The sequence below is a fragment of the Musa acuminata genome, chromosome BXJ1-8 (assembly GCF_036884655.1).
Source record: "Musa acuminata AAA Group cultivar baxijiao chromosome BXJ1-8, Cavendish_Baxijiao_AAA, whole genome shotgun sequence".
In the NCBI taxonomy this organism is placed as follows: Eukaryota; Viridiplantae; Streptophyta; class Magnoliopsida; order Zingiberales; family Musaceae; genus Musa; species Musa acuminata.
In genome coordinates, this window is record NC_088334.1 from 7537358 (window position 1) to 7548367 (window position 11010).

The window sequence follows — 11010 nt, forward strand, 5'->3', positions numbered from 1 at the left end:
AGATTTTTTGAATAGGTTTACTGTACACTTTCATCAAAACATTATAAATCTATTCAAAGATATTTCAAAACCTAATGAAAACTAATTTATATTAAAAACATTTCAAATACACATCATTATTAGTTTAGAAATAAAAACAAATAAATAGACACACTTTTATATCTGTTACTATTTCTAAACATGCTTAACATATTTTTCAAAACATGATAACGAATTTGATTGATTCAACCGTTCTAAAATTATACGAGAAAACCTAAAAAAAGATTTGTTTTAGAATTCATCCAAAAGAAAATATAGACTGTTATTATGGATTATAAAAAAATAAAAAATTACAAAGAATAAGTTTAAATTCAAAGATGGAAGTAGAAAAATCATTGATTATATATAAATAATATGCAATTTGATGGATGCTTGGCCAGGTTCTATCAACTTCGTGATTAGGACTCGATGGATTAATTAATCTATCAACTTCGTTTAGTCGAAATGTCTGATCAAAATATTTAAGTTAAAGTTAATAATAATACATTCATCAGATCTTTATAAATCAATTTTAATCTTAACCATTTTCTACGTTGGACTAATTTACGATATAAGTCCGTAGTTTCAACCTGATTCATCCCGTTAACTAATGGATTGTTTCGACAGTCCGCCACTGGTGAGCCAGGTCGGATTTATGCAGTCCTCCCTCCAATCCCTTACCCGAATCCGACAAGTACATATCGCGTGACAAATACCGTGACGTCGGTGTGGCCTCGTATCGGGTCATATACAAACCACGAGTAGGAAGGAGGGTTTCAAAGGAAGAGGAGGCAAAAACAAGACGCAGGGAGGGAGGGAGCTAGGGAGGGCTGGTTAGTAGGCCGATGCCCGGCGTGGTGGCCGCCCCGCGTCCGATGGCCGCCATGGAGCTCCCGGTGGAGCCGCAGTCGTCCGGCATTATCAGTTTCAAGTCCCTCAAGCGCGCTCTCGACCTATTCTCCCCGATCCATGGCCATCATTCTCCTTCCGATCCCGAGAGGTAGGTTCCCCTTAAAACCTAACCCTAACGACATCAACCTCTTCGCCTCTCTGTTCCTTCTTTGTGCTTGACTTCTCTGTTCGTTCCCTTCACTTTGCAGCAAGCGGATTCGGATCAGCTACAAGGTTGGTGACAGTCTCTTCTCAGTATCTGTTGTTTCTCACTTTTCTTCCCTTGTGTTACCCTAAAAAAATGCATATTGATGTGGAAAAATTGCAATTGGAAGTTGTTTCGTGGGTTTTTCTTTTGAAAGTGCAACCTCACTGTGCACGATTTGTGTTCAGTTTCCTGTTATAAGAGACAAAGGTGATGATGGCATGGTTTAGTGATACACGGGAAAAGGAAAATAATGGAACTTCTTGGTTCATTTGTTTGTATTCTTTCAGGGGAAAATGTTTAAGGGGAAGTCCTAACTTTGTGCATTGCTTCATGTCCTTTGAATTTTGGAGGTGCAAGCTGAATATGGATCGGTAGCAAACTTGCCCGGTCAGCAGACTAGAGAGCAAAACTATCCTGGTGGGCTGGGAAAAGGAGATCAAGCTGCTTTGGCTCTTCCTGGTATGTTTTGAACTTTTTTCTCAATTGCAGTTTGTATCTCACCTCACCTGGTTTTTCTGTCTTAATCCCTCACCTCTTGTGTGCTTTATTAAAAACATCACTATTTTCTTACGCACTACCACTTACGTAATGTTTATGCATTATCAAATGAATCAGATCCAGAACAGTAATGTGTGTCATAAAGTTTGCTTATTTATTGGTTTGAACATAATGTAGAATTGAAGGCTCAATCAATTTGTCATTTTGTTTGTTCATTGTTTCAGCATAATGTAACTACTCGTACAATTTGACCAATCATCTTGTCATTGCTGGCTTTTACAATCAGCAAAACTAGCATCATGTGCGTTAGTGGTAATTATTCTATTAACTAGTTCAAAAGAAGGAAATCGTTGGGGATAGAGTTTCTCAGAGTTAGGTTTCTTTCTTTAGATATATGTTTTTACTGATGTTGATGCTCTTCAAAATTCACAACCTGAATGGATGCCATGTGGTCCACTGCTCGAGATGAGTCTAATTACTTGCATGTTAAATAGAACATTGTTTCCAATGTCATGTTGATGAAAAATATAATATTAGAAATGAAAATTTCAAGCTAGAAAGAGATTTATAAATCCGAATGACATGAACTGCAATGGGGTATAGGGAAATTTTGATATTGAAAGTGAAAATGGGTACAAAGTTCAAGTTTGACAAATAGTTCCACGATCAAGGATGAACCTTGGCAACATAAGCAAGAAGCTCCTTTACAAACTCAGTGTCAAGGTTTTTTCCTACTTGTAAGACAAGACTATATACATGGACATGGACCCTCCCGCATTCCTGGGATTGGCAGCCTTGTATAGAGTTTAGATTACCACCATGTTAGATTATTTCTGTTTTAGCCTGCTCTTTGAATATCATTATGATTATTCTGCAGGCAGCCAAGAAGCCAAGGCTTCTCAAAATGATGGGAACCAAAATGCAATTGTTCCTGCACCTACCATGCTACCAAAAGGACCGTATGTCCACTATCTTATCTTGTCACATTTGTGCATTGCTTTCACTTTATGCAGATATTTTAACGATTAGCTTGACTATAAGTTCATGTGATTTCTTTTTTTACAGTGAGATTGGTACTGCAAGCAGAAATACAGGGACTGTACTTTCTGTTACGGACAGGTGATACTCACTCTTACTCCTTTTGAGCTGTCTTTATTTATTAAAGGACATTTTGCTTATTTTGGCTGTTATTGTGTATGCCTGTAATATGTATATTCCAGTATTTTTTTAATTTGAAAATCATTGACAAGGATTTTGCTCTTTTAGTCTTGAACCTTCTACAGAAAAGTCACATATATTCTTGTACATGCAGTAAAGAAGCGATGATGGTACTTGCTGCATCATTTGTTTTCTTTATCCATGACATGTAATTTTATCTAAATGATACTCGTTGAACGCTTCAAGAATGACTTGTATGATTGCTTGTAGTCAGCATACCGTTCACTTTTCTTTGATTGTTTTAGCAAGATCTAAGTTTCAAAGGCATGGGAGTCTCTCCTGCCATTGGAATGGTATGTACCAGCGAACCATTCTGTGTCAAGGGTAGCACTTGGCATTAAATGAATAAAAGGGGGAAATTGTAGGTTGAAAATTGGTTGAGTTGAGTCAAAATTAGGTCACTTAGCTCATTATTGGTTATTGTTGTAATTGAAAAAAAGAACATGTATACCCCATCCAATGGTTTGTTGTGACAATGTCATCAACAGTGAAGCCTTTGTTTTTCTTGAAACCTGAGTTTGGTTAGGAATTAGAAATCTCAATTGGACATAAATGTGGTTGGATTATGGTTGACTTGCAGTGGTTTGTTGACATGATGCCATCAACTGGAGCCGTTGGGTTTTTTTGAAACCTGAGCTTGATTAGGATTTGAAAAGCTCAGTTGGACATAAATGGGGTTGGATTTGGGTTAACCTATTACGAACTTGAATCTAACCTGAATTAACCAAACAATCCAATTCGACAATATAAGGTAGAATACTGTATACATCATAGAAATTTGTTCAAGTATCAAAATTTATGCTCATACTTCTGAAACTCATGTTTTAGATAAGTAGAATCTCAGTAGCCCATTTTGACATGGCTTGAACCTGTAATTAAACTGACCCTTCTCCATCTTGGCCCAGCTGTTATATGATTCATAGGGCACGAGGAAGGCCTATTTAGGACCTAGTATTCAATATGGACAAATTGATTGTTCCCAGAATTCACACTGGTGGAATCTTGTGCACTGGGTTTTCCCTTTTTACTTAAATCGGACAAATTGACCTAGTTTCTATTCATACTACTTTATGATAATACAAGGGAAATTTCCCTAATAGTTTCTGCATGTTTGTTTCAGATATCAGTCTACATCTGCACTAATGGAAAGGATTCCAAGTAGATGGCCTCGTCCCACATGGCATCCTCCTTGGAAGAATTATAGGGTATGTTTGCCCTCCTTTTCCTTTTGTCCAAAATGATTATGATCTGCTAGGTACAGTTGCTAGAGACGATGCTGGTTCACTGAACAAGTGTGCTATTGTGCATAAAATTTCAAGTGTTTAGAACTTGCTACTTAATTTTGTATGACAATCTACCACCGTTGATGTAATTTTGTTTGCTAATTGATTCAGGTTATTAGTGGCCACTTGGGATGGGTTCGGTCCATTGCTTTTGATCCCAGCAACTCATGGTTCTGTACTGGTTCAGCAGACAGGACAATAAAGGTAACTTTTACCTTTTTTTGCCCTCATCTGGAATCATAAATGATATATTATTGTTATTATCTTCTAATGCCACAGATGTGGCGTAGGATACTGGGGCACTTTAAATGTGCTGCTCAGAATTCAACTAGCTAGAACCCTGAGCAAACTCCACTTACATCAAGATCCCTACATGGTTGTGCTGCCCAGAATTGGACAAGATTCAGACATGCTCGACACTGCAAGGATCTTGATGATATGATTAAAATACTATGTTGAGCTCTTTCTTTATATGTTTTATGGGAGCTAAAATATAATTTTACTTTTCAACTTAAATAATTTTGTCTAATCTCAAAGGAACTATATTTCATCATTGGGTAGATAGTCATCCTTCATGAATAAATTGTTCAATTTGAAAGCTATGTTTCTTCAAAGAAGTTTCGATAAATTATTAAAACGAAGTGCTAGGATCAGTGCTTTTATTTTACTGGGTTTCTGCCAAAACTTGTTTTCCTTGGAAGGTGCTTTTTAGCAATTTCTTTGTGAAGATTCTTGTTAGATTGATTTTCATAAAATATAAAAAATGTATATGGAAAATTCAAAAAGCTACAATGTGAAAATACTCTGTAACAACATCCAACAATTTGACAAATAAAATTGCTATATCGGTCTTTTTCTTTCTGTGTTTTCAGTATTGTTGTCATATTATCAACTATGATTAGCATCACTCGAAATAGTTTTCAAGAAAGGAGTTAGCATTGCTTTATATCTTTATATTAAGGCAGTTCCTGTTATTAAGATTTGATGTATTTGCCTATTTTTTTAAGATATGGGATGTTGCATCTGGAAGGTTAAAGCTAACACTGACAGGACATATTGAACAAATACGCGGTTAGTTGATCTGGCAGATCTTTGAGGTTTCGCTTTGTTTTCTTTATTAATTTTCTTTTGCTGGGTGTTATACTGCAAGTTGTTCAGTATTGATATAAACCTCCTTGGATAACTAGGACTTGCCGTCAGTCAAAGGCACACTTATTTGTTTTCTGCTGGAGATGACAAACAAGTTAAATGTTGGGACCTTGAACAAAATAAGGTTTGTTATTGTATACTTTATTTTGTTATTTAGAGTTTTAACCATTTGGACACCTCTAATTTGCTTGCACTTTGCACTTTGCACTTTGCACTTCCTGTCTTAATGATCCAAGGTTATTAGGTCTTATCATGGACATCTGAGTGGTGTATACTGCTTAGCTCTTCATCCAACTATTGATGTTTTGTTAACAGGCGGACGGGATTCTGTTTGCCGGGTATGACACTTATTTTGTAGCAATTTATCCAAATTGTAAAGTTATTTGGAGGTTCCCTAAAAAAATCAAATGCAGTGGCATTTTTTCCGTGAAATTGGTTTAATATAACTTTAAAGTTTTGGACTTATCATGCATTTGATTTAGGTCTGGGACATTCGTACGAAGGCAATGGTTATGGCTCTCTCTGGCCATGATAACACTGTTTGTTCAGGTTTTGCCCGACCTACGGTATGCAAATCTATTTTCAGTTTGGATGACATGAATGTTTATATTGTGGAATTCATGTACTATGCGACTTATTCAAGGCTTTTGCCTGTGGTTGTGCAATCTTACACTAAAGACATAAGCTAGCATAAAAAATTGGTTTAGTTTTGCTTAGTGGGTTCTTTAGAAATAGCTTTGCATAGTCAGAAACTTTCTACTGTTTATGTTTTCAATGCCTAGACCAGATACTGATATTTCTTCACTTATAGCATTTAAGCAGAATTACATTTAAGCTTTGCTTGATGGGCAAGTTTGTGCTGCCATTTATCTATCATCAGGCAGCTTATGTTGTACAGAAAATCATTTTCTCAAGTGTGGATCCTAGTTTATTTCTATCTGGTTGTGTGGAATGAGTCTGATAATAACTTTGTCCCTGATGGATGTTCTAGTTTGATGGAATCTCATGTCCAGAGTTGAATCCTCGTGCGTCAAATGCTAAGATGAAGAGAAAAGAATGAACTTTTAATTAGTTTTTAGTAGACATTTTCTGTTGGGAATTAGCTTCACTGTATTTGCAAGGTCAAAGTGATTTGAACTCTCGAGGAGCATAGACTATTTTAGCCATTTAAATTTGCTGACCTGGGCCCTAACTAACCAAACTTATGGTTTGACAAGGATGAACTCGTATTTATAATAGCATTTGGGTTATTTATGTGGGACATTGAGTGATTTGAATGTTGTACAGGTTTGGGTATGAGATATGCTTTTGTAATACATGGGGGATAGGATTATTTTCGATTGTGGTACATATTGAACCATTTGCAACACATATAGTATATTAAAATCTTGACAAGTAAATAACCTTATGTTATTAATACATTGAATTTTTCCTTTTTTATTTGGTTTCATATTTTGATATTATTTATAGGATTCAAGTGTAGAAATGCTTGTGGGTTTTATTTTTGATATTTGATTTATACCTATAAAATAAAATGACATTTATAGATTGTATCCCGATTTTGGTGATTTAGATAACTTTCCAATGTGATTTAGGAGGCAAAATTATTATGAATCAGGATAAAAGTCTTGGTCCACTGTCAAGGTGGTAGAGGGATTCAATTCACTATGATTTGGTCTCTTATCCATGGTGAGTAGAGGAGGCCATTTTGGGTTGGTTAGGCCCACGACATATCCTGCACGGCTTGATTTCAGGCTATGTTGACAAAACCTGTATATCATTCTTGGCCAATTCAGCATTTTAGAGAATCGCTGGTTGGTGGACTAGCCCAGTCCATGGCACATTAGGTTAGCTGTGTTATCGTATGCTGCTTAACTAATTTTTGATATTAGAACTTAAAGTATAGCTTGCTTTTAGTTTTAAATAAAAAATATATTGTATGCACACACACACACACACACACACACACACACACACACACACATATATATATATATATATATAACCAGTCTGGTTGATCTAAATGGAGCAGTTTGTCTTTCCAGAGAAATATAATTCTTCTTTGATTCTCATTTAATATACACTAAATATGTTTTCATGCTAGCTCGATAGGCCAGCTGTACCAACTGTCAAGTCACCACATGACTTGCTGCCTAAGTCCAACCATGCTATCCTGATTATTGGTCTTGAACCCCTACCCAGCATGGGCATCCGTATCTGGACATGCCCTGCAGGGCTTGATACTGTAGCCCATGACACCCACTCTGCTTGATGACAGTTCAGAAGATCTAAGCGGTTCAGTCATTATGCTGATTGAGTCAACACCTATATTGATAGTTCAGATCTAGTTGGTTCATTGAAAACTCTGGGAAATCACTGGTTTGAGCATGCTAATGTGTGGTTCAGCAGGAATGAACTCAATGACTGGTTACTGAAGTGATGGCTGCAATTAAACTGAATGCCAAAGTTCTTTTTTGATATGAGAAAATTCCTGATTTGATGTTGTTGTCTAGCCTAGTTTTACTTCTCCCATTAGCAAGGTTCTTTGATCTCTGTTTATAGTTTTCACATGGTTCTGTAGTGTCTGCTAATATGCAAGGAGAAATTCAGTTTTTTATCTCTTCACTCATTGTTACTTATTGTATGATTTGGTTCTGCCTGGCCATCTTTTTTTTCTCTCTCTCAAATTAAGTGAAGTTAAATATTTTGTGTGTAGGTAACTTGAACATTTTCCTTTTTCAGGATCCACAAGTTGTAACTGGCTCCCATGACACTACTATTAAGTTTTGGGATCTTGTAGCTGGTATTATTCTATTGTCAATATCCATAAGCTACTTCTGTTATTGTTTTCCAACAAAGTTGAAATCCCATTTGCAGGAAAAACAATGACAACAGTTACACACCACAAGAAATCTGTTCGTGCTATGGCATTGCATCCAAAAGAGTATTTCATCAGAACTCATGGCTTGGTCTCGATATTTTGATATCAACTTATTCGGGAAGCTTTTTTAAATCTCTGTTTTTGAATCCAGGAGAGCATTTGCATCTGCATCAGCAGACAATATAAAGAAGTTTAACCTTCCAAAAGGCGAATTTCTTCACAATATGCTGTGAGTATTTGTTCTTATGCCAACCATTTTAATGGTGAATCTGAGTGTGCCGTAGTTGAAAAGAAAACTCGTAGAGCAATTTACTTTCTTCAGTTGATCTGAGCTGTGATTTTACTTCAGAACTAAAGGATTATCTATTATTCTTGTGTTATTATAAAACCATGTAGGATGATTTGTGGCTTGATGTGTTTAGTTCAATCCATCTTGTATTAGAAATTGCACATTTGTTTGCTTACATTTTACTGTTTGTAAAATTATTAATAAAAATTTCTTGAACCACCCTTTGAAATGCTACTTGTTTTATTTTGTTGTCCAGGTCCCAACAGAGAACAATAATAAATTCAATGGCAGTTAACGAAGATGGTGTTTTGGCCACTGCTGGTATGCTGGAAACCAACCATGTGGTTTCAATTGCCACTTGTTATTGGATAGCACATTGTTCCTGATATAAGCCGTGCCAAACGATGCTTTTACATGGCCAAGAAATCTTTATGTAGTCAATTCTTGAAGGTGACAATGGAAGCCTTTGGTTTTGGGATTGGAAGAGCGGCCACAATTTCCAGCAAGCCCAGACTATTGTCCAGCCTGGTTAGTGTTGCCATTTATACCTGTGAATTCTTCTTTCTTGGTATTCCTGGAACATCATGTTATTTATCTTGAATTCTTTTGTTCCTTTTATTTTGTTCAGGGTCCCTTGACAGTGAAGCATGCATCTATGCTCTTTCATATGATATAAGTGGTTCAAGACTTGTTACCTGCGAAGCAGACAAAACTATCAAGATGTGGAAAGAAGATCAAAGTGCAACTCCGGAAACCCATCCTCTCAACTTCAAGCCACCAAAAGAATTCCGCAGGTACTAATTTCGGCTCAAGTTGACCACCTCTCCGCAGCAGATTTTATAAGTTTACTACAGAAATTCTTTCCACCGCCGGAGTTGTTTGCTGGGAACCAGAACAGGTAGAATTTAAGTGGTTGTGCTATTCAGAAACACTAAAACTAGTGATACCAAACATGAGTATTGATTTTCCATCTTTGTGTATTGGTAAGCACCGAAATCTTGCCGAGAAGAAAGAAAATATAGAGATGAAAGGTAACTTTTTCCACACAATGTTGTTCATGTGATTGTCCTTTTTAGTTGTTTTCATAAATGGAAATGTCACTGTCTAGTTTGGTGGACTATTTGGCTAGTGATGTTTGTGTGGGTGCGAACCATTGACCTTCACAGTAATTAGGATGGCAGCTTGATGACAAATTACAAGCAACTGGTGGTTGTTGTAATTAGGTTGGCAGATTAGCCTCTATCATAATTAGGTGGAATAATAGATGAACTGTACTGTGGAGGATCCAAGTTCATTAGTACATGATATTATGATTACATGATTCTTTTATGACTAGGTTCATATTTGCAACCAGGTTGGATTAAGGCAACATGATTCCATGAGTTGTATCTTAGAACCTTGTTGCAGCAATTACCATCCCAACTTTTTCTCTGTTTTCTTCTTGTTTGCCAACTTAAATGTAGTCAACAACATGAGCAATGTTTCAACAATAGTCCTAATCATCTGTGAAGTGGAATGCATCCATGCATAAGCTTTGCTCAAAGACTTGAGCTGTTACTGAAGATATAATTTGCTAGGGGTCCTCTGGCTAATCTTATTATGTTGAGGCAGCAAAATGTGAGGAGATAAGGATTACTCAAACTGTGCTACTGACTCCATGGATGCACAGAGCACCTGTAAAAAGGTTGATTAGCTTTTCAATTTCACAATGTTGCCTGCTAATTGTTTCAAAAGATTTCAACTGACACTAAAAGGCGATCAATGTATATAATTTATGCTTGCAAATACTAAGTGAATAACTGGCATGCGAGGGTTGAGAATAATCTCAGTGTACGCAATTTTATCGGGTTGTTTATGCAATTTTGTTCAGCATCACTGCCAGAAAGCAAGGTGTCTTATGGTCGTTTCCTTTTTGTTTTATTTTATTTTGTAGGTCATCTTGAAGAAAGTTGATTGGGTGATTTATGTGAAAAAAATCTTCCTTTGACTTTTTTTTTTGCCTGTTTCTAATTTTTCTATTTCATATCTTTTATTCTCTAATATCTTAAATATCTCTGTTCATCGTACCCTCTTCGCGATGAGCATTATTGATTGTCACTTTTGTCTTATCGTGATCGCTTTCTATCCTATTGCATTATGGGTTGTTGTGGTTGTCTTTATTGTCTTTTGCTTTGTTGTAGCCATTCGTCGTATTGTTATATTGTCCTCTTGTCTTGACTCCCTCGATTTGATAGAGACACTGTTTCGTAAGGAGGAGGCGCAAATGGGTCACGTTGTATTGTCGATTTTGTGTTCTTACAAAACAAAGGAAACAAAGAAACCTTCAAGACCTTCATTCGGTTCGGGCTGTTGATGGTCCCAACGTTAGTGCTACCCTTATATTGATCTTCATTTTGGCACGTTTTGAAGGGATGATACGAGAGATCCGTCGATAGGTGATAAAGAGAGATCTCGGATCGTTCATTTTAGAGGGATAAGTTGAGGTTGTCGAGGAAGGGAAGGCTCATGAGCTATCATCATGGTGGCCATCAGCAGCATGGAGAAAAGTCTTAGAGATTTTATTCTTTTTTTTATT

The 11010-nt window shown here is 36.5% G+C and overlaps 1 protein-coding gene across 1 annotated transcript; it reads left to right on the forward strand.

Moving 5' to 3' along the window:
• Positions 1-796: 796 nt before the first annotated feature.
• On the forward strand, positions 797-9548 carry LOC135587002 (protein pleiotropic regulatory locus 1-like). The gene is made up of 17 exons (XM_065078644.1): positions 797-1018; positions 1119-1143; positions 1468-1576; positions 2493-2574; positions 2681-2734; positions 3954-4038; positions 4228-4320; positions 5124-5187; positions 5304-5389; positions 5502-5603; positions 5748-5831; positions 8008-8068; positions 8143-8209; positions 8298-8375; positions 8692-8756; positions 8886-8963; positions 9064-9548. Exons 1-17 carry the CDS (start codon positions 864-866, stop codon positions 9234-9236), a joined length of 1461 nt encoding a protein of 486 aa, XP_064934716.1. The 5' UTR covers positions 797-863; the 3' UTR covers positions 9237-9548.
• The last annotated feature ends 1462 nt before the right edge of the window (positions 9549-11010 follow it).

Bases quoted from the DNA above. Each gene is read 5' to 3' on its own strand.
- LOC135587002 (XM_065078644.1), top strand. From the start codon at position 864: ATGCCCGGCGTGGTGGCCGCCCCGCGTCCGATGGCCGCCATGGAGCTC. The intron at 4,321-5,123 runs GTAACTTTTACC...TATTTTTTTAAG, and splicing joins CAGCAGACAGGACAATAAAG to ATATGGGATGTTGCATCTGG. The intron at 5,832-8,007 runs GTATGCAAATCT...TTCCTTTTTCAG, and splicing joins CAGGTTTTGCCCGACCTACG to GATCCACAAGTTGTAACTGG.